This window comes from Ahaetulla prasina, chromosome 1 (genome assembly GCF_028640845.1).
Source record: "Ahaetulla prasina isolate Xishuangbanna chromosome 1, ASM2864084v1, whole genome shotgun sequence".
Taxonomy (NCBI): Eukaryota; Metazoa; Chordata; class Lepidosauria; order Squamata; family Colubridae; genus Ahaetulla; species Ahaetulla prasina.
Genome location: NC_080539.1, coordinates 105,935,249 through 105,958,767, shown reverse-complemented (window position 1 = coordinate 105,958,767; position 23,519 = coordinate 105,935,249). Strand labels below are relative to the sequence as shown.

Sequence of the window (23,519 nt, the reverse complement as noted above, 5' to 3'; positions counted from 1 at the left end):
TAGCAGAGTGTTTTAATGGCCGGATGCCCTTCCTGTTGCCAATGTGGAATTTTGTTCAGCAGATATGTCTGTTTGAACTGGTTTGGCAGCCCTTAATAGCTGTCCTCATGTCCATTTAAATGTCTAAACATTTATACTTATACTAAATAATATTAATATTAATATCCAGAGATACTATAATAATAGTCGACCTTGTCATAAATCATCATCATCATCATTGAACGATCCCATAATCCCTTGCTGGCTGGAGTTTTAATGGCCGGATGCTCTCCCTGTCACCAATCCAGAGTTTTGTTCAGCAGATATATTCTCAGTGTGCCCAGAGAGAGAAATATCTGTCTCTACCTAGGATCGAACTGACAGCCTCCTGATTGTGAGGAGAGAGCTCCACCTCCAGGCACCACTCCACGTTTAGCATGGTAATAAAAAGTTAAACTTCTAACCAATGCCTGCATTTATAAGAAGAAAAGCCTTAGGTGTGAAACCGATTAAAGTCTGGTCAGTTTCAGGCAAGTTGCGCCTAGCTGGTGGGTTTTAATCAACTAAGATCACAAAACTGAGTTTGTCAACTTGCAGTTAGCACTCTTGAAGGTTGCACTGTCCTGCCAAGAAAAACAGCTCTGGAAGAGATAGCTTGTTTAAGCAATCTCTCTGCCTTGCCCGAGGACAAAAAGAGGCGAAGAAATATGCTAGGTACCAGATTATTATACTAGAGAACATTATCTGTAGAAGAGAATATTTGGAGCTCAGGGTTGAAGCGAGGGGTCCTTAGTGCTCTTTGAACTTGGTTATTTTCACGCATAAGTTTCACTGATTATGTTACCTAGCTTGGTAATGAAACGTCTGCAAGAAAAATATCAAGTTAGACAGCACCAAAGGCACCACCACAAAACTTTATCTAAATGAAAGAGCAGCAAGCAATGATGTGGTAGCATCTCTCTCTCTTCCTCTCTGTGTTACGTGTTCACTTAGCAACCATTTCACATAATAACTAAGTCATCAGAACCAATTGCAGATACTAAATTACTTACGAGACCGCCTGCTGTTACCGTATGCCTCCCATCGACCCGTACGCTCTCACAGAGAGGGCCTTCTCAGGGTGCCGTCCGCCAAACAATGTCGGCTGGCGGCTCCCAGGGGTAGGGCCTTCTCTGTGGGAGCACCAACGCTCTGGAACGAACTCCCCCCTGGCTTACGTCAAGTTCCTGATCTTCGGACCTTCCGTCGTGAGCTAAAAACATACTTATTTACTCAAGCAGGACTGGCATAAATAGTTGATTTTAAATTGGGGTTTTAGAGATTTTAAATATTTATAATTTTTTTAAATTTTTTAAATTATCGGCCATTTATTAATAGTTTCTTTTAATTTCTTTTAATTGTATATACTCTGTATTTTATTTCGGCTGTACACCGCCCTGAGTCCTTCGGGAGAAGGGCGGTATAAAAATCTAATAAAATAAATAAATAAATAAATAAATAAATGAGGATTATCTGTGGTACTTTTGCTTATGGTAATCTTTACCTGGTACTCGGATGCTCTCGACAATTGCTGGTTTGCTTGCTGAACATGGACTTCAGCTGTTTCTACATTAGCTTCTATGCTATCTTTGAGAAAGGAGAAAAAAGCATTACAATTTGCCTTCTACAATTGACGTGCATGCATACAGAAACATCTTGCTCTGAGACTTTATTTTTAGATCCATTTTGTAGCCTTTGAGATAAATCCCGAGAATTATTTGAAAACATATTAAAATAAAAGCAAATACAATGGTACATTTTCCAATACAGGTATTATTATTAGCAGTAGTATATATCATTGTTACATTAGCCAGGAAACTACAGTTCAATTGCAGACTACTAGTTTGGCTGCCAAGGTACCAGCTCTGTTGTAAGAAATGCTCGCACACTTCCCATAGTGCGCCACAAGAGGGCGAGCTGGCTTTGCGCCAGAAGAAAAACAAAAGGCATTTCCTGTAGTGTCATCCAAGACCCCTTCCCTCGCATATGGGTTGCCGCAACCAGGAGGGTTCAGAGGGTAGGAATCTGACTGCCTGTATGGAATACCAATTCGTCCCCTCCACCAAAGTGGTACCTATTTTATCTATTTTCATAGAACGTGTTTTTATATTTTTAGGTGGATAGAAGCTGAGGTGAGTGACGGGAGCTCACTCGACACACAATGTTAGAACTCGAACCACTGGAGCAGAAACCATCTCCAGCATCATTAAGTCACTGAGCCGTCATGTCTTTTCCAATACAGGTAGTCCTTATGACCATTTGTTTAATGAGATTCAAAGTTACGACAACACTAAACAAAGTGACTTATGACCAGTCCTTGCACTTATAACCCATGTAATGTTCCTGCAGTCCCATGGTCAAAATTTGGGAACTGGGTAATCAGCATGTATGTACGATGGTTGCAATGTCCTGCGGTCATAAGTTGCTTCTCTCCTTGGTTAGTTTCCACCCATAGTTTCTTGTTCTACCCTTAGGTGCTTTGGAGAATAGTTTGACTCTCTCTTCTTTGTAGCAATCCCTGATATATCAGAACACTGCTATCATGTCACCCCTAGTTCTTCTTTTCATAAGTCTAGACACATCCAGTTCCAGCAACCGTTCTTTATATGTTTTATCCTCAAGTCCCCTAATCATCTTTGTTGCTCTTCTCTGCACTCTTTCTAGAGTCCCAACATCTTTTTACATCGTGGCAACCAAAATTGGATGCAGTATTCCAAGTGTGGCCTTACCAAGGCATGATAAAGTGGTGTTAGCACTTCACGTAATTTTGATTCTATCCCTCTGTTTATGCAGCCTAGAACTGTGTTGGCTTTTTTGTTACATGTGTTGGTTTTTTTTGTTACATGAAGGTACCTGTATGACAGCTGATATTATACTGAAATTGAACAAGACATTCCCTAACCAATTGCCCTTCCCATGTAATTCATGCTAAAACTCTCATCCTAGCTATATAATATGTTCAAGGAGCATGAGACAACTTTTTAAATCAATCTCGCTTCAGATCCTGGTGTACCAAATTTCCTCTTAATGCAAGTCTTTTTCCTAATTAATTCTTGATTTTCCTCAACTGCTACAACATTTATACTTGTAAAAGCGAATACAATATAACTAGCATGCCCAAATGCGGCAAAAAAGCAAGATGTCAAAAGGTTGACCTTTGCTTACCTATCACATCTCCTTGTTCATGAATCATCATCCCCAAATCTTTAAATATTTCATTTATGTCAAGAATGTCTGACTACGAAGAAAGAAACTGTATTAAAACAATGTTCAACACAGAACAATGCAATCACAGGAATAAACTGCAAACAATTTAGAGTAGAAAGAAGGGAGAAAACAGATGTAGGACGGAGACGTTTTGATGAGACAGCTAGTTTGGAAGCAATTTTCAATTTGTAATATGGTATGTTTGAGAAGAGTAGAAAACCACCACCGAAGAATATAAGTTTGAATGGTAAGATAAAAATTATGAATGGGTTGTTATTAAGAGAGATTATACATCGATAACAGTGAAATATGGTGTGTGTGTGTGTGTGTGTGTGTGTGTGTGTGTGTGTGTGTATCACCTGTATCAATATCACAGGCAGGAGATATTTGTATATTTGTGTGCATATTGTTTAATTAAAACCAAAAATGAAAACAATCACTTAGTACAAAGTAGAATAAATGTGTTGCAAATGCTGAATGTAAACAGGAATATGACTATGTTCATCTCCTACCTTTTATAAAATATAATTTTAGGCTTAATTAATTCTTCCAATAAAATCATTTAAAAATCACAGGCATCCTGAGTAAGAACAAAAAACTTAAGAAGAATTCTGAGGCAATTATTCAATTCATGTTTATATCATACCACAATAATGGGGACAGAAGTATCTAGTATCTCTGGTTCCATAGCCTTCATTAAATTCAAAGACTTTGGATTTTACAAATGGGTGTATTTTTGTCCTAGCAAGTTCTCTACTGAATGTGTGGATTATGCTTAGGTTATTCTATAGCAGTATTTACCCCAAAACTGGGGAAATTCATTTGTCTTAGGAATCAGATTCTAACTTCCAATGGGAATTGACATCCTAGCAGATCTTCAAGATTCAAGGTTATGAAAGACCATTTTAATGGCACTCTGGTATCCATGAAGAAAGCAAACTTTAAACTCTTGTAAAGAAAGGTAATGCTATGTGATGTCCTGAGTAATGGAGTACTTATTCATAAATTATAGGAACTAATAACTTAAAGAACAACAAGTTCCATCTTTTAGTTCACAGACATAATGTAATAAATAACATCTTTTTCTTGATCTCACCAGCCAGTGCTCACCTCCAGCTGCCTAATGGCCGATTCTCTTTCTTCAATGAGCCGAAGGTCATCTTCTGTGATTTCTTCATCTAGTACTTGGGTCTGAGGTTGGCTTTGGGTTAAACATACACAGAACACATTATGCACTACACATACATTATGCACTATTAGGCTATTATATGTGGAATGTATGTATGTATATATCTATTTCGACTCTATTAAAAGAGATGCACCATAAATTCAGGATATCTGAAACCTCGAAGTAAGTAATGGGTGTAAGCAATCCTCCCAATCATTCCTAGTTATTAAAATCCAATCGTTCAATCTTTCATGAAAGAAGTCCAGCGTTGTGATCCACCAGCAGCCTGCGGAGCTGGCAGTGGAGTCGGAGAGTGAGGAGGCTGGGGAAGACAATGGGTCAGTCCTGGAGTCAGGGGAAGGCCTGGACAAGGGTTCTGTGTTGGAGGCAGAGATGGGGCCAGGGCCATAAGGGAGCGATGCGCGGACTCCGGAGCCTCCAGAGGCAGACATCAGAGAGGAAGAGGAACAGGAGGAGCCTATTCCTAGTGGACGCATGCAAAGAGATGCCAGAAGGTAAGAGCAGCTAAAGCAATAAGGATGACTCGGGAGATAAAGCCAGGAGATGATTGGCCTCTCCCATAAGGCTTAAAAGAGCAGCAAGGCTCTTGGGCTCTTTGTAGGAAAGCAACGTTGCTACAATTGTTTCTAGTCGGCATCTCTTGTTTCTGAACTTCATGGGGCTTTGCCAAGAAAAGTCTTTGGCAGGGTGCCAAAGAAGACAAAGGTTTGTGATAAGGCCAAAGGACTTTTTCTGACGGATTTGTTTTGGAATTAATTTGGACTAAGTTGAGAATGAAGTAATTCTCAGCTGTTCTAATAAAATACTTTTGTTTAGGACTGATTGCGTCAGGTAATAACTACTTGGGCCTAGGTCACAACACCCAGTGTCCTTTTTTATTTCAACTACAAGATACTTCTTAAAGGATTCTTTTAAAGAAGTTTTGAGCTGCATTTTGGTTAGCGTTCATACATTTAAATTGCAATCCTATTGGACTATTGTTGCTTATTAGAGATTGCGAGGATTTATATCTCTAATAAGAAGCTGTGGTGGTGCAGTAGTTAGAATGCAGTATTGCAAGCTAAACCCTGCCATCCACTGCCAGGAGTTCGATCCTAACCGGCTCAAGGTTGACTCAGCTTTCCACCTTTCAGAGGTCAGCAAAATGAGGACCCAGATTCTGTAAACTGCTTAGAGAGTTCTGTAAAGCACTATGAAGTGCTATATAAGTCTAAGTGCTATTGCTATTGTAATAAAATTAAATATAGTGTTTTGTGGAATGATTTTATATTTTATCATTTTTCTTACCTATCCCAAGAAACAAGGGTTCCTTCTTTGTAACTTTCTTCTGCACCACCCTGTCAAGTAATAGAAAAATAACAAGTTACAACTTTGGAAGGAGAGTCAAATGTACTTCAATGCTAATCAGCAAGGGTTCAGCACTTAATCAGATAAAAGATCTGGAGGACTGAAGAAATCAAGGGGTCTATGAAATGTAGTTCTAGAACCTGATATTAGAAGATTTGTGTACTGCAAGCATTCAACACAATGTGATGGCCAGATCCAAGCATAAATGTGATTTAGACTATGGCTTAATAAAGAACATTTAAAAGACAAAAAAAATGCACCTAACATCTGATTAAAAATAGACATGAACATGTGTGCATTGTGATAATAAAAACTGAAAGACAGCGAATGAAGGCAGAAATGGGACATCATGGAGGTTGGAGATTAGCCATCTGAATGGGTTGGGAATATTTTATTTTCCTATTTTCAGAAAACAAGAGTGGTTATCTGTCTAGGATATCAGACAGATCTTATAATGTGCAAGGCGAAACAACTGGGATAAGGTTAGATGCAACTGCTTACAACAATAATAAAAAAAATAGGAACTCCTTGCAAATTAAAGACTAAATTGCCTTTTCTGGTTATTGTGATCCTGAACAGAGATGGTTGGGACATTCCTCTAAATATTGTGAGATGAGTGCAAGAGTGATCCAATTTTAGATTATCCTTTCCGTCCACAGCAGCAGTTTTATCCCATATCCTAATCCTAAACCTAATAAAGGCTTTTTAGGGGAGAGGGGAAGGTGCAGGAGGTTGTATGGGATGAAGAGATTATGTCGTGTCCCACTCCTCCTCTGACGGCCGGGTCAGGGAAGTCCGTATCAAGCGTGCCTCTGCAGCTCTGCCAAAGTCCTATCAGAGTCCTCAGGGCAGGCAGGAATCCAAGGTGTGACTTCAGCAATCCAGATTAGACTTTGCCTGACTCAGAGAATGCCAGAAAGCAGATCCTTTATATAGGCCATGGGGTGTGGCTCCATGACTCAGCACTTATCCAGGCCTGCCCCTCCCTTCCTTTTGCTGACGTCGCCTCTCCATTCTCCGGAAGCGTGGATCTCTCCAGCCTCCAGCTGTTGGTAATACCATTTCATGACTGGTTTCATATTCCTCAGGCTCACATGCTGTGGGGGAGGGGTTTAGTTGCTCCGTTTGACCGGGCATGGTGCCAGGACTGGCGGCTGGAGGCATGTCAGGCCATTCGTCTTGCTCGGACTGTCCAGGCATGGTGCCAGGACTGGGGGCTGGAGGCATGCCAGGACATTCTCCTGTACTATCAGTGTCTGGCAGGAGATGAGAAGGGCCCGGCTACGGTGAGCGGGGCGAGCGAGGCACAACAGATTAAAATATTCTATCAGTTTTAAATTCACCTAAATAAGGATGAAGCTAATACATTTCCAAGTTCAGTAATAACTGCATAGGACCCACTGTTCAATGCACATCTCAACTCCATAGGAAAAAGATAGCAGAAAGCAATGATTAGAGAGACGGTTTGGTGTATTAGTTAAGGCATCGAGCTAGAAACCAAGAGACTAAGATTTCTAGTCCTGCCTTAAGCACAGAGCCAGTTAGGTGACTTTGGATCAGGTACTTTCTCTCAACCCCAGGAAGATGGCATTGGCAAACCATTTCTGAAAAACCTTTGCCAAGAAAACTTGTAGAGACTTGTCTGAGTAGTGTCTAAGAATCAGATATGATCGAACAGAAGGAAAAAAAATATGGAAAGAGTCTTAGAGTAAATATTTACTTAGGCAAATATAATATCATATAGCTGCACATTATACAGTGTTAACTATTCTATTCAGGTGTCTGTCAATCCCACACACACTGAAAAAAATAAGGCTGACAGAATTCCTTTTTGGCCCACCATGCCACTGTATTCAGATCTGACTTGGGCTGGCATGATTCCTGGCCATAAGGAAATCTCTCAAGTTATTATTTCCTCTTGTCTCAAATCAAATGATTTATTGCTATTACATTTGGCATTTGACCAACTGTTACTGCATTTCCTAAATGAATTTTAGTAATGGATCGCACAGAAATGATATTAATACTGTACTTCATGCACTCTAAAACATACATTGTAATGAGAAAAAAAGTGGTATCATCTATTCCATATCTCAATATCTTTCAGAATTAGTGAAAGTATGGATTAATTGATTGTACTTACTGATACCCTAGAACTGGCTCGAACTCTTGCTACAAATTCTCTCTCCTTTTCAGCAGCTTGTCTTTGGACCCGCTGGAAATTTGTAAGCGCTGTGGTGAACTCATTCACTAGTCGATCCTTTTGAATTCTTCTCTGTCGCTGAACAAAGAAGGCAAACAAATACATTAAAATAATTTCACCGCCGACCAGTTCTTTAATCTGATGAAGTTTGGAGAATTTTAATTTTATACATGTTCTATTATTCAAATTTGACAGGCCTCCACATATAGACTGGTTTCACATATCATCCGATACCGTTATATTACACTATAACGTAATGTGTGAACCCAGGAAAGAATTGTCCTATAGAATTCCATGTCTCATTCCATCGGAAATCAAATCCCTTCTTTAAAATGAATGTCAAACTGGTAAAAATTCAGCCACTATGACAAAGTATTCTGCAATCATCTTTCCCTAATTCTTTTTATGTAATTTTATAAAGTATATAATTTAAATAAGTATATGTATGTAAAAGTACATACAGATGTTGATTTCAATTCAGTTTCTTCTGACTCATATCTCTGATACAGCTATCTATCTATCTATCTATCTATCTATCTATCTATCTATCTATCTATCTATCTATCTATCTATCCATCCATCCATCCATCCATCCATCCATCCATCCATCCATCCATCCAATCATCCATCTAGCCAATTTAGATGGTCGCCCATTTCAATGAGTGACTTTAAGTGGTTTACAAAATTGAATTAAAATAAAAACAATTACAAACATTATAAAAATTAAAACAAAAGCAGCCAAGAAGCACAAAACGCAAATCATTAATATTTTGTACCTATTTGCAATTCTTTTTAATTTAGCGGAAAAACATGTGTTCACTTTCATCCACATTCCCCACATACAAATTTTCTTCCGTTCTTTTTCAAGACTGCATTGCAAAATGTGGAATAATGGGGACATGTGGATATAAATATATTTTCTCTTGTGTTTAACCCTGTGATGGCGAACCAATGGCACATGTGCCGGAAGTGGCACACAGAGCCATTTTTTCCGGGCATGTGAGCTATCGCCCAACTCACCTGCAGCTGTGCATGTGCGTGCGCACCAGCTGGTGTTCGGGCCTCTAGAGAGCATGCGTGCAATTCAGAGGACCCAGCTGGTCTTCGGAGCTCTCCTGCACATGCGTGCGTGTTTGCGCATGCATGTGAAAGTACTGGTGTGCAACGTGTACATGCGCAGATAGCATTCATGCGAAGATTGTGCAATTGCGTGCACAGCAGATGGGGGTGTGCACGAAAGCTGTGCGCAGATGATGTGTGCGCAGTACACGGTGGAGATGCATGTGAAAGCTGCTTGCATGCGCAAATGGTGTGGTTGCACACACCGTGCATGGGGAGGAGCTGCACATTAGCATGGATGGCACGCGCATGCGCAAAGTGAACAATACCTGTTTGGCACTTGGTGAGTAAAAGGTTCGCCACCACTGGTTTTAACCCATTGCTTTCTTCTCCGTATTCTCTTCCACCTCATCCTGCCCTTTCTAAATTAATAGCATTAATTGCCAACTACTGCTTTGACTAGGCTGGGGGGAAGAATTTTAACAAATCTTCACATTAAAAAAAAAAGATGTGAGATTGGACTTAAACCCTTGAAATGTGGATGTATTATTCCGAGATCAAAACAGGTGGCTGAAATGTTTTACACATCCCTCCTGATAACTATTCTCTTGGGGGATGTTTATGTAAAAGACATATAGCATAACATTTGGTTTCATTTTGTTTGGGCTCTAAATAGCCTCCTGTGCTTTTGAGAAAGGAGAAGTTAGGTTATTCAAACTTTTTCGTTTAAGCCCATTCAGCACACATGTGTTAGAAACAGATGTTCAGCTTATCAGTGAATTGTGTTTAATTAATTAATTGGTTTATTAAAACAAATTTATATGGCCACCCAACTCACACATAGTTGACTCCAGGCAGCTTACAACATATAAAAATCCAGAACATAAAAAACTATAATAGCAATAGCACTTAGATTTATATACCATGTCATGGTGCTTTACAGCCCTCTCTAAATAGATTTACAGTGTCAATATATTGCCACCAACAATCTGAATCCTCATTTTACTGATCTCGAAAGGATGGAAGACTGTCAGGATCAAACTCCAGGCAGTGAGCAGAGTCATTCTGCAATTCTGCATTCTAACTGTTGTGCCACCACAACTCCCTATAACTGTCACCCCCATGGCGGCAGCAGTACAATCAAATAATCAATTGGTCCTTCTATATTCATGGTCCACAGGCCCGCTGACAAAACCATGTTTTTAGGATTTTTGGGAAAAGCAACAGGGTGGGCTGTTGATGTTCCATAGAGAAGAAGCTACTGCTGAAAAGGTGGTCCCACCAAACGTACTTCCCAAATCAACGGGACCCTGACTTCTTGTATATTTCTTGCATTCCTATTTACCTATCTACCAGATGTAGTACGTAAGGCAGAAAGACTGGAACCAAACAAACGCAGGTTGAATTATCTATTTGTCAATCCTCTTCTTGATGATTTTAGTTAGTTCTCTGCCCTAGTTATCCCCAGATGCAGCGATTAGAAGCAATTTCCATGTGTATCATCTTGAACTTTTAAATCACAGGTGTCAAACTCGTGGGGTCACATTGCCATCACGTGATGTATCATGATGGTTTTTTCCAGGGGTGAAATGCTCCTGGTTCGGACCAGATCACCCAATCCAGTCGTGATGGCAGCAGGTGGTTCAGAGAACTGGTAACAAAAATCCCTGCCCTCCCCCCCATGCCCAGCTGAGCCACGTGATCATCAGAAGTTTTTTTTTTTACTTTTAAAAGCATTTTTTCTTTGGCCAAAAAAATGCTTTTAAAAGTAAAAAAAAAAAGCCTCTGATGATCATGCGGCTCAGCTGGGATCGTCAGAACCCTTTAAAAGCATTTTTTCTACAACCTCTTTTCTTTGGCATAGAAAAAATGCTTTTAAAAGAAAAAAAAAGCTGACCATGCCCACCCAGTCATATTACCCCCCCACACACACACCAAGCCACACCCACAGAACTGGTAGTAACAAATTTTACATTTCACCCTGGTGTTTTCCCTTCGGGGAGCTGGGGTGGGTGTGGCCTGCGTGTGATGCATCCGATCCGCAGGCTATTAGTTTGACACCCCTGTTCTAAAGGAAAGGCAGGATATACATGTGATTATTAAATTCTAAGTAGTTTGGGATAGGAGCTACCAGAATATGGATACCTTTGGGTAAGTCACAATTACCCAAAATACTTGTCTGTTTGAACTGGTTTAGCAGCCCTTAGTAGCTGTCCCCATGTCCATTTAAATGTCTAAAGATTTATACTTATACTAAATAATTATACTATGCTTATTAATATCCAGAGATACTATAATAACAGTTGACCTTGTCATCATCATTTAACAACCCCATAATCCCTTGCGGGGTAGAGTTTTAATGGCCAGATGCCCTCCCTGTCGCCAATGCAGAGTTTTTTCCCAGCAGATATATTCTCAGTGTGCCCAGAGAGAGAAATATCTCCCTCTACCTAGGATCGAACTCACAGCCTCCTGACTGTGAGGCGAGAGCTCTACCTCTAGTCCACTGCATCACTCTACCTTGTCATAAATCATAATGGTGAAGAAATTATTTTACTTGCATTTTAATGTGAGCTTCATCTCCACTTCTCTATATTTCTTGAAATGAAACTACTTACACGAGAGTGTCTGCCAAGTAAATTATTGCTGTTTTGAAAAGATTCTATGCTATAGGGAACTTAAGCGTGTATTCAGATAATGAACTGAAGTTAAAGCTCATAGGAGATGTGTTTTCTTGGGTGTAATTCTTGAAGTTAAGAAACAGTATCACACCACACACACACACACACCAGCAATTCATTTGCATGTTCAAACAAGAACTTCACTTACAATATCACAATAAAGTTCGGGGAGGAGACATGAGAAACCTGATATTTGATCTTAGTAAGATAACATGGCTACTACAAACAAACAAAACGATGCTGCATTTTTATGAAAACTTTTTAAGGAAACGTCTCACGGGAAATTTTTTTAAAAGTATATCTTGTGCGTATCTGCCTGATTGGTTTGTCTGCAGGCAAGAAGAACTGCTAAGTGAAAACCGGCTGAGATGTTAGCTCTTCTGTCCTATTAATATGTCACCCCAGTAATTTAGGAATTATTTAAAGAACTTAAAAATACTTCTTTGCTGAAATTAAAACCTTCAGCTTTACCAATAAAGATTCTAATCTGAACAAACTGCTTTTTCAGTAGGTGACAGCAGACTTGTATTCCCCTGGTACTTCTGGGGATTTATTTTGATATTTTACAAACTGTTTTTAAAAACACACTATATTCACCGATTTTTCAGCAACACTGTCCAGTAGCAGTCAGCATGGCCTGCCATTTCACCTTCTTTTGCAGCCTTTATCCTAAATTTAATTGATATCTCTGAAAGAATTTCAAGATTTATCCCATCAGAACATAACCAATTAAAAGAAATTGATGGAACATTTCAATTTGGGTGTTTTATCCTAAACATTAAACAAGACATGTTTGGAAAATCTGCTGTTTCAGAAATTTGGACTAAGTGCCCAGAATTTGGGGTGACTTTAATCTTTACCCTTACTCCTCTCATGTTTAACACACATTTGGTGAGAAGTACTCACCAAAAAAAGGCAACTTAAAAAAAAAGAGCTATTCTGGTCCTTTTTAATTCAGCAACCTAGTTTACAGGCTATGATATGAAGATGGTTCTAAATATTTGTTACAGTGTTATCATTAGACTGCTATGTTGCAAATGTTTTCTTTTGTAACCAGTTACAAAATTGCATATAAAACAGCAACCAATATCGGCTCCAAAGTCAGCTTAGTGCCAGTGCTTATATGCCAACTCCAGAAATTCATTGCAGCTCTGGGTATATTTTAGGCCCAATAAGATCAATAAAATGATTGCACAATTTTGCAGTCTGTATTGTTACAAGGATTATAATCACCAGGCCAATTTATAATCCAAACAGTTCAGAAATATCTAGCTTCTTAATTATGACAAATACACCAACTTTTTAAAATATGTTTTGCTGGATTTACCTCAGGAATCAATGTTTCCAAGCACATACCACAGATTTAAAGAATAACAACTTTATAAAAAACAAAATGTTTATACAAACACTACATTCCTATACCTGCTCACTTATTGAAGGCAGAAATCCAAATTCTTTTATGTATTTGTCTGTCTCTTTGGCAAGTTGGTTTGTATATTGCTGCTTTTGTTGCCTAGAATAGAAAATTACAGATGACTTGCTGGGTTATTTTACAAACATTACTGTATCACTATGAACTATCTTTAAGATAAACCTTTGGGAAATAGATGTTTATTACTGAATGTATTCAAAATAACTCCTGGCTTTATTAGTTCAATGCAAATGAAGAATAGAGAACTGAATAGTGTTGGAGCAGATTTCATTTTATAAAAAGAATAATTGACCAAAATTGGTGACATAAACTCCACAAAATTTTTTTAGTACTTATACGTAGAGGCCCCTTCATGGATTACTGCCTTGTCATGATGAAGGGGCTTGCGTAGCTCAATAAAACTATGAGCTATGCCGTACAGGGACATCCAAGACGGACAGGTCATAGCGGAGAGTTCTGACAAAACGTGATCCACTGGAGAAGGAAATGGCAACCCACTCCAATATCTTTGCCATGAAAACCCCATGGACAGTACAAAAAGGAAAGAAGATATGACGCTGGAAGATGAGCCCCTCGCGATGGGCCCATCGCGATGGGTCGGACACGACTTCGCAACTAACAACAACAACACGTAGAGAGGCTCACAAAATCTTCATTCTGAGTTTGTTGCAGTTTGACTGTAACATTCAATGATAAATGTCGAAGGTAGCAAACATGTAGTTCAAACTTTCTGAATCAATTTGATGGCTTTTATTAGCTCAATAATGTTTTTTTGTTGTTGTTGTTTCCATCCCGGTGTTTGGCAATGCCAACAATATACTTGATGTATTAACATGTCAATAAACAGATAAATGTTCGCTCCTTCTCTCTCATTTGTTCTCTCAAATGTTTTCAAGATGCTGAACACTTTGATAAGATCCCAGCACTTATTGAGAAGTTATCTACAGTGCAACCCAATGAAAGGTCATCTCATGAAGCACTTACAGCTGTTGCCGCAATTCATGTGTGTCTTGTGGGGTTCCAAGTTGATTCAGTGCTCTTTGTATTTCTGCAGCTGTTTGGGGGTAGAGGGTGGGAAGAGGAAGAGATTTTGTAAGTGATACAGTTCCACCCCAATGCCATGCATCCCTAATTGAAAATTCAGAAATACATACCGGTTAACAGGGTTGGGGGAAATCAAATTCAACACAACTATTGTGATATCCATGCAGACTATATAAAATAGATAATGGTACCCTTTCAAATCACATTTTAAAAATCTTTTAGCGCTTTAAGTAGAACTGATGCTGCACAAACACCAAATGCTTAAGAAAATTCTTACTTGGTATCAATAATTCCATATCTTCAATCTTACAAGAAATGTACATCAAAACAGATAGACCAGAAGGGCCTCAAATCCATAACAAGGTACAGATAATTGCTTTCTGTATTATTTCAGGCAGTGAATATACTACAGATGTCACAAATATTGGCAAATAAAGATTTTGAATCTAGTTCTCAACCCCCCAAAAAGGTAAAGAGATTACTTACAATTTAACAAAAGGAAAGGAAGATTGTATGTGGAGATCAGTGGTTTCAAAAAATTTTATTACTGGTTCTGTGTGTATGGCTTGGTGGGCGTAGCATGGCTTGGTGGGCGTGGCTAGGTGGGTGTGTCAGGGGAAGGATACTGTAAAATCTCCATTCCCACCCCACTCCAGGGGAAGGTGGGAAAAATCCTCATTTCCTCCCAATCAGCTGGGATTTGGGAGGCAAAGAATAGATAGGGGTGGGCCCAGTCAGAATTTTTACTACTGGTTCTCCAAACTACTCAAAATTTCCGCTACCAGTTCTCCAGAACTGGTCAGAACCTGCTGAAACCCACCTCTGGTAGACATGACCTAATGTTGTGATTAGGTATCCTATCTTTAAAAATCCAAAACTTCATCCAAATGTACACAAATTATGGGATAAGCTTGCTAGAAGAATTAACCCTTTCCACATACATCAATTGGTACATGAAATCAAGAATGAAAATATTTTGTAATCACACCTATAAAGGGGTGGTTAAGTTGAAAGGACACCTTTATCAATTGCAAGTAATCTTTTTTACTTTTTAATTTAGATTTCACTTATTCCAGTCCTGAAATTGGTGTAGTCCTCCCCAAACTGATGCTCACCAATTGTGTTAAACTGGAACACTAGACAAGGTCACTGAAGGCAGAGGGAACCAGAATAAATTTACTCAAGAATTCAACATGGTTAACATACATCCTGGAAAATTAGTATGAATTGGATCATCGTGCCAAGCCATAGAATATCTGATCTGCACAGGGATAGGGGTAGGGAATGCTGTTCAAAATATCCTAGGTCTGTGAAACTATATTAACCATATTTTGTGCTATGATTAAAATCAAATTTAGCAGGATTTTAGTAGTTCATATTTAAATGTGAATTTATAGCTTTACAGTATTTTTTAAATTTAAATTATTTATTATTAAATTTGTTTGCTACCCATCTTCGAGATGAAAATAAAGAACAAATTTAAGACTGCTAAACATGTATCCATTCCTCCCAGAATATTTTAAACTAATTCTTAAAGAGTTTGTAGAGATCGTGGTAGAGAAAATATCTAAAAATGATTTGCAGAACTACTGAAAATGCCTGAAATGCATAAGCTGACACCCAAGCTTTTAAGATTAATCATTCAGAACTCACCTATCTTTCAAGGATGTTACATTTACTTAATTGATTGCCCATATTCAATGTGGTCTGAATTGGTATACAACAGGTGGGCGTCACATACTGTAACAACTTATTCTCCGGGAACCAAAAATGTAAGCGGCACGCATGCTTGCTTCGCTCGTGCATCTTCCGCGCATACACGCTGCATCAAAAACTGGCATTTATATAGGACGTGATAGCGCCAGGGCAGGTGGGTGGGCCCAGCCGCTGGTCAGAACTACCGGTTCGCTCAAACTGGTCCAAACCAGCAACAGCTCACCACTGGTATACAGATCACTAACACATTTTCTGGGTGACTGCCACCTGATGGGCATTTTTCTTCAGCCTTAGAGATTAATTCCATGTCAAAATTCGCCCAAGAAATACAAACTTCTATTAAATGAATTCAGAGCAATTTTTTTTAAAAAAATAAAGATTAGGCTAAGTTACAAGGAAACATTCTATTTGTTTAGCAGTCTCTTTGTTGATGTGAACAAATAGGTGCCAATAGCTAGCTGACCTTGTCTAGGCTCTAAAATTAAGTAGGTTAGAGTCTGATTAGCATTTGAATAGGAGATCTCCAGGTGATATCAGTAGTGTAGGAGAAGCTGGAACATCCAGATGGCAATGGCAAGCTATGGTAATTCCCAGATGTTGCCAAGTAAACAAGGATGCCAGGAGAAGAGCTTAACTTGTAGGAGATGTTATGATTGATTGAAAACGTGGCTTTAATTAGTCACAGTGAATCTAGTTGACCGAAAGCCAGCTTCTTACAAAAATAAATAAACTATATTCTTACACCTCTCCCTTGACTTCTACCGTGTAATGTTAGCATTTGAGATATTGGATGGGCCACTAAAGTGGAGAAAACTCAGTAAACCAATTATGCTTTTATTGGTTAAAAAAATTCTAACTATGCTGGATTAGAACAGGGTGGGCAGTCTGATATAGTCCAAATGTCTCGAATCCCCATCATATCAAGTTAGCATGGCCAATGGCTAGAGAATGAGTTTGCAGCAAAAGCCAGCCTTGCTTACAAATACGATCAAGGCATCACCTAACGCAAGAATTGTACTCATAAGTATATCAAGAAGAATATAGAAAGAAAAGTGGACCGGTGGAAGCACTTAACTTTATTGTAAATGATGCTGATTGTTTAAAACCATGTCCTTCTAGGACTAAAATGGCTTGACACATACACTGATGAAATATTTGGCAAGAAGGGGAAGTGCTGTACTCACCTTTATGAGACTCAAGCAGCAAAATATTATTGATCAGCATGTAACTATGATGGTGAAAGGCCTTAAAAGTCAAACTAAAAACTCTTGCTCCAGAGAAGTTTCATAAACTTTCACACCACACCCTACAGATAAAACTGAAAAAAAACCTCTAAGGAATGATGGCTTGACATTAGAGCACAAAAGTGCCTACCGTTCCTGTCCTATTATTCCCTTCATTATATCCAATTAATATAGTTGATGCATAATTTTAATTATATATATATATATTTTCTTCAAGATATGCTGTTTTATCTACGACATTTGTTTGTGTATACTGTTGTGACAAAAAGAAATAAAAAAAAATATATAAAACAGCTTTGCATCATTACTATTCCTTTGTTCTGCACTGAGATAAATAGAGAGAAAAATTGTTTCATAATGTTACTTCTGAAAGATGTAAATGGTGTTCAGGGTACCAGATGACTCTACATTAGAGATCATCATCATCATCATTTTATTCCTGTACTACACATAATAGCAACCATTAAGTTAGTACCTAAGACATTTCTAAACCATAAACTGTTAATTAAATTGAAATGTTTGGGTTTTTTTAGATAGTAATATGACTATTTTATAAAAGAAAGTTTATGGTCTTCTAAGCCACTTAATAAGTTATTATCAACAGTAATGACCAAATTCACATATTGCACTAATGTAGTGAATAATTGCCTGGGTTGGCATAACAGTATGCTTATAAGCTATAACACTAAGATGTAAATCATAGGAATTAAAGTTCACTACACCCTCAGTCAATGCATTATGATTCATCAAGAGATGTGAACCTAATAAATATGCTCATCTTTATTTTATAAAATAAGAATATTTTAGTACATCAGATTACCGGCGGCAGCTAAAAGGCCCAAGGAATAGAACTATGTAAAGAAGCATTCTATAATGGTATGTGGGAAAATAGATAGGGCTCGCTGCCTTAGAAAAGTGAGAAAAATCCTCAGGGACGACTCACACCCTGGTCAGCACTTCTTTATCCTCCTACCATCGGGAAGGGGATATAGAAGCATAGCCAGCCGCAAAAACAGGCTGAAGAACAGTTTTTATTTGTGGGCTGTCAGACTCCTGAATATGAAATAATGTAAGTACGTAGTACGATGGACTTGCAGGGTTGGCACAACGTGTAACATGTTCACACAGGTGCAACAGGACTGGGTGTTTGTTAATATGATTTATTGGGTTAGGGATTTTCTGTCTTCACTGTGAGTTGTATTGTGTTGGGGTGGTGGTGCACTAAGGGAGCTCAGCCAATCTCATTGTACATATATGGTGCATTGACAATAAAGATTTGAATTGAATTTGAATTGAAAGACCTTGAATTATAGGGTAAAGAGATGCTGCCAAGGGAATGGTCAGATAAGAGAGAACATAGCCCAGAGTTGAACAATGGGCAGGGCAAGAGGCTCAGAAGGGACCCTCCCTAGTTTCTCAGGCTGTAAAAATGGCAGGAAAATTTTACTTTCATATTTGCATGATTCTGTTAAAAACAGCTCATCTGGTCATATTTCCTGTATGCTTTGCCTCCTTAGTTTTACTGATTTCTTCTTTCCTGATGAAATTTATATATTTGGAATAGCTCAGGCTGTTAGAGCCTGTTATTAGAACACAGTAGCCTGCAATTACTGCAGGTTCAAGCCCGGCCCAAGGTTGACTCAGCCTTCCATCCTTTATAAGGTGGGTAAAATGAGGACCCAGATTGTTGGGGGGGCAATAAGTTGACTTTGTAAAAATATACAAATAGAATGAGACTATTGCCTTATACACTGTAAGCCGCCCTGAGTCTTCGGAGAAGGGCGGGATATAAATGTAAACAATATGTATATATATATATATATATATATAGTTTAAGAGCAGATTTTATTAACTGAAAATTATAAAAATTATAATGCTTTTATGACCGGAAGTAAAATACAGGGGGTTTGCATTATGTAATATGTATCACAACTGCCTTGCTAGCTACATAGGATGAAAGTATAATATGCACAGAATTACTATTCAGTTAAGGGGAATTATTTATACCATCCATCTTACTCCATTTTAAATACAAATGAACCATAGTTTTGCAGTTTCGTTGATTCATGTGGAGTTTTAAAGATAAATTCCTAGTGTCAATTCCATGCTAAGTGTTCCATGACCCTTGAACAGAATCTTGTTCAATCTAGAATGATTCAGAAGTTAATAAATCACAGTAGTAAGGTTAGATACAGAACTGTGTCAACAGCATAATCTAATTGCCTGTGTTTACCCTCCTGTCATTCCTACTCAAGGACTTTTCCAATTTCTGAAGTTCTGAAGTTGAAAAAAGAAAGAATTCAAATGCTGAATAGTGGAGGGTGGGCGGGAACTGTTAGTGGCTAACATTGTTCTATTATATTTTTAATTAAGGAGATCCAGTTGATCACTACATGTCAGATTTATGTTAACCCAATGTCAGTCTATGTTCTTCAAACAGGGAGGAATACTCTGTTGCCTTCCAGATGTCTTAACTCCTGAATGTTGCAACTTCCACTCTTCCTAATCATAGGTGATGCTGACTGGTCACACACAAGTATTACTAAGACACTACATGCCTTATCATTTCTCAAAGCGATTGTCATGTAACAATGCCTTCCTTTCATGTATTATTACCATCAAAGCTGCCACCTCTCTCACAACGATGGAATATATGGCACAGCCTGTGAAGTAGTTGTTTTCATGTTGGATTTTAATACCCTGTTTCCCCGAAAATAAGACATCTCCTGATAATAAGCCCAATCGGGCTTTTGAACACCTGGTAATAAGGCCAACTGCTTATTTCAGAGTTCAAAAAAATATAACACAGGGTCTTATTTTCGGGGAAACATGGTAGCTGTTTATAGTTTTATCCTGATTTCCAATTGTATATTTGTTGTTTGGGTAGCTCACAAGAATTTAAAAATACAACCTAGCATCATGACAATGAGATGGATTGCCTTACAAACCTAAATAAATGAATAACAATTGATTGTTACAGATATTTTGAACTAGAGCTTCTACATGATTTTGTTGAAATCATCCAAATCCAAAGATGCTGAGACTTTGGAAAAAGTGCAAAGAAGAGCAACTAAGATGATTAAAAGCCTGGAGGCTAAAACATATGAAGACAAGTTGGAGGATTTGGGTTTGGCTAGTCTAGAGAAAGGGAGGACTAGAGGGGACATGATAGCAAGTATCATAAATACTGGATAGTATTCCAGTAATTGAAAGGCTGCCACAAAGACGAAGGGGGTCAATTTATTTTCCAAAGCACCAGAGGGCAAGACAAGAAACAATGGATGGAAACTAATGAAGGAGAGAAGCAATCTGGAATTGAGGAGAAACTTCCCAACAGTGAGGATAATTGGTATAGGGTTAGGGTTAGGATTAACCCAATGGTATAGGGTCTCTTGCTTGAGAAGGGGGGCTGGACTAGAAGACCTCCAAGGTCTCTTCCAGCTCTATTCTGATTCTGATTCTGATTGATCAGTGGGAGCTATAATTCAAAATGTCAGAACTAAATTGCTTTTTCAGCGGAAAGGATCTTTGTGTATCTTGTCTTCTGTCCACAGTTTCACCACACATAAAAAACAAATCTCCCAAGCAGTTTGGATGTTATTTGCATGTGAAGTAAGAATGAGCCACACTGGTAAATATTTACATGTCCATGTATGAAAACAAATGGGGCAACTGTGATTTAAATAAAATGTGGTTGAAGGCAAAGGAGGAAGTAGAATAAATCAAGCTTAACAAATACTTTTAAACATATACAGGTAGTCCTCAACTTACAACAGTCCATTTAGTGACTGTTTGAATTTACAACTGCACCAAAAAAAAGAGACTTATGACTGTTTTTCACACTTATGAACTTTGCAGCCTCCCCATGGTCACCTGATCAAAATTCAGACACGGCAACTGACATGTACTTATGATGGCTGCAGTGTCCCAGGGTCATTTTGCGATCTTCCCTCAAGCAAAGTCTGTGGGGAAGCCAGATTTACTTAACAACCATGTTACTAACTTAACAATGGCAGTGATTCGCTTAACAAATGTGGCAAGAAGGTTCATGAAATGAGGCAAAACTCACTTAGCAACTGTCTCGCTTAGCAAGAGAAATGGGCTCAATTGTGGTCGTAAGTCGAAGATTAGTTGTATAAAAGTATTAAATCTGTTATTGTCTCTAGCGTCAACCATTACATATAAAGCTATGGAACAATGATTTTTTTTTGTAACTTTACACTATTCGTTTGTATGAATGCACACATATAAAAGATGCCAGATTCAAAACAAGATATAGAGGCAGGTGGATTTCAGCTGAAATTGAAAATGGAGAATTAAGAGTTCAAAGATGAAAAAGATAATATTTAATGGTCACATACTGGTCTGCTATAATGTGACCAGGGAGGCTGCAATGCTCCTCTGAATTCAATGTGGGGCAATCAGAATAGCCTTTGCACAAAAGAATTAATGGACGCAAATTTGACATAAGGATTCAAAACAAGGACAAAGTTAGTATCAGAGCTTTTCAACTTTCCAGGACTATCTTGTCACTGGCTATTTTGGAAAACAGGACTTTAACCCTGCTATTGAGCAACAGGTTACTGACTCATATACATCAAAAGGTATCTGGCAATTTCAGAAGATCTCAAGAAGCACAGTGGGTTTTTGACACAATACAATGATCAAGTGATAAAAACCTGGTCCTATCTTTCCTTCTCTTTTCCTTACTGAAATTTAAGTCCTAGATCAGGACCAGTTAGTCCAGTCACAAAAGTATATGCCATGTAATAAAAATGTGTTAGTTGGAAAAGGTGCTAACAGTTATACATACGTATATGGATGCTGCATATCTCTCTATAAAGGCTTTCATACAGGTTAAATGGAGCAGACAGGCCTTATTATCAGATGGGAGATAAAACTCAGAAGTGTAGTTTTAGAAAAATGTTTGCATTTTGAGAAACCCATTACACTTGGGACGTACTTCACAAAGAGACGTTTTAAAAATGCTTCATTGTGTATCAGTTGTGTAGGTTCAGGAAGTCCTGTTCCTAGCCTGAATGCAAATCTCTACTTCTACTGGGGGAGACATTCCTGTTTGTAGAATTCTCTGTAGCACCTTCAAAATTAATTCTGAAAAGATTTACAATCTCATAAACTTCCTCATATTCTCCTGAAAGCTTGTCAGAAGGAAAGCGAAAGGTTCAATTCTGTTTTGGGCTAACCACAAATTATCACGCCAACTGAATTTTAAACTGGTTGACTATAGTAAGTGATCACAAATCAGATTCATCAAATGTGGTTGAAGTTTGCTTATATCCACCAACTAAGCAAACTATCATTTATCTGGCTTCAAATGACTTGGTGAGCTGTGATAAATTTTAGCTTGTAGCGAACGCTTTCCAATATCTCTGTAGCCACATGGGAGAAGGAAGAGCAAATGTATAATCCTGGGAGCAAGCTAGCCTTAATCTCATAATAAAAAAACAATTGTTTTTGTTCAATATGCCATCCAGATCAGTCCACTCTTGGTTTGCTCTCTCTACTATTCTTGAAAGCGCCATTGTTCAGCTTGTTATTCATATGCATAATAAGCCTGCAATGATTTTAGAATGGATTTAATGAGCATTCACTAAAATTATTCACGGCTTTGAAAATCTAGGATAGCAACATGGTTGAATGCCAATCTTTAACAGGAAAAGAAGCAAGGATATTCAAGTAGTAAGGATTTTGTGCGTTTGTCATAACACAGATGATTTTTTTAAAAAACAACAACAACAACCCTGGTTTGTATAGATTTTTAAATAGGGACATTGTTTCATTAGAAATTGTGTCTACTCAAAAGGATGGTGCGAAGAAAAGCAATGCCTTTAGAAAAACAAAGCAAAGCAGTCATTTAGCATGAGATTTCAAAAACTGTAATATCAGATGATTCTTGACAGTTTGCCTGCTCCTTTTGCAGATTAAACTGACCAGGATTCTTTATATTTCTGAAAATTTTGGGGTTTTCCAAGATGCATCCCTCCTCCATTTGAATAGTGTTACACTGGTAATGTTAGGACTCCCATTTTTAAAAAGGAGATACATCGAAATAAAAAAAATGTTACAACTATTGTCACTCTTCTATTATATAGATTTATTTATGAGCTCACAAAAAAAGAGACCTTTGTTATCCAAATGTTGAATTGTAATTTTATAGACAGAAATATATCAGCATTAAGATGTCAAGCCCAGAAACAAGAATGGCATATGGTGATTCTCCCAAGCTGAGTTCTTTACGATTTTCACTCTTGTAAGTTTTGACAGATTGAGGATTCTACTATTTGGAACTGCAATATACTCTGTGAACTGCTAGGGAGGGCATTTTTCTCACACATGACATCTGGACTGAGTTGCCTCT

The 23,519-nt window shown here is 38.2% G+C and overlaps 1 protein-coding gene across 1 annotated transcript in view; it reads right to left on the bottom strand.

The window, feature by feature from the left end:
• STX7 (syntaxin 7) overlaps positions 1–23,519 on the bottom strand; it is a 40,610-nt gene that overhangs the window by 5,548 nt on the left and 11,543 nt on the right. The window contains exons 3-9 of the mRNA XM_058171653.1: positions 14,121–14,190; positions 13,127–13,217; positions 7,905–8,042; positions 5,702–5,751; positions 4,336–4,426; positions 3,184–3,256; positions 1,523–1,605 (exon numbers count right to left, since the gene is read on the bottom strand). Coding sequence (XP_058027636.1) covers positions 1,523–1,605; positions 3,184–3,256; positions 4,336–4,426; positions 5,702–5,751; positions 7,905–8,042; positions 13,127–13,217; positions 14,121–14,190 — 596 coding nt within the window. The remainder of the gene's footprint in view (positions 1–1,522; positions 1,606–3,183; positions 3,257–4,335; positions 4,427–5,701; positions 5,752–7,904; positions 8,043–13,126; positions 13,218–14,120; positions 14,191–23,519) is intronic.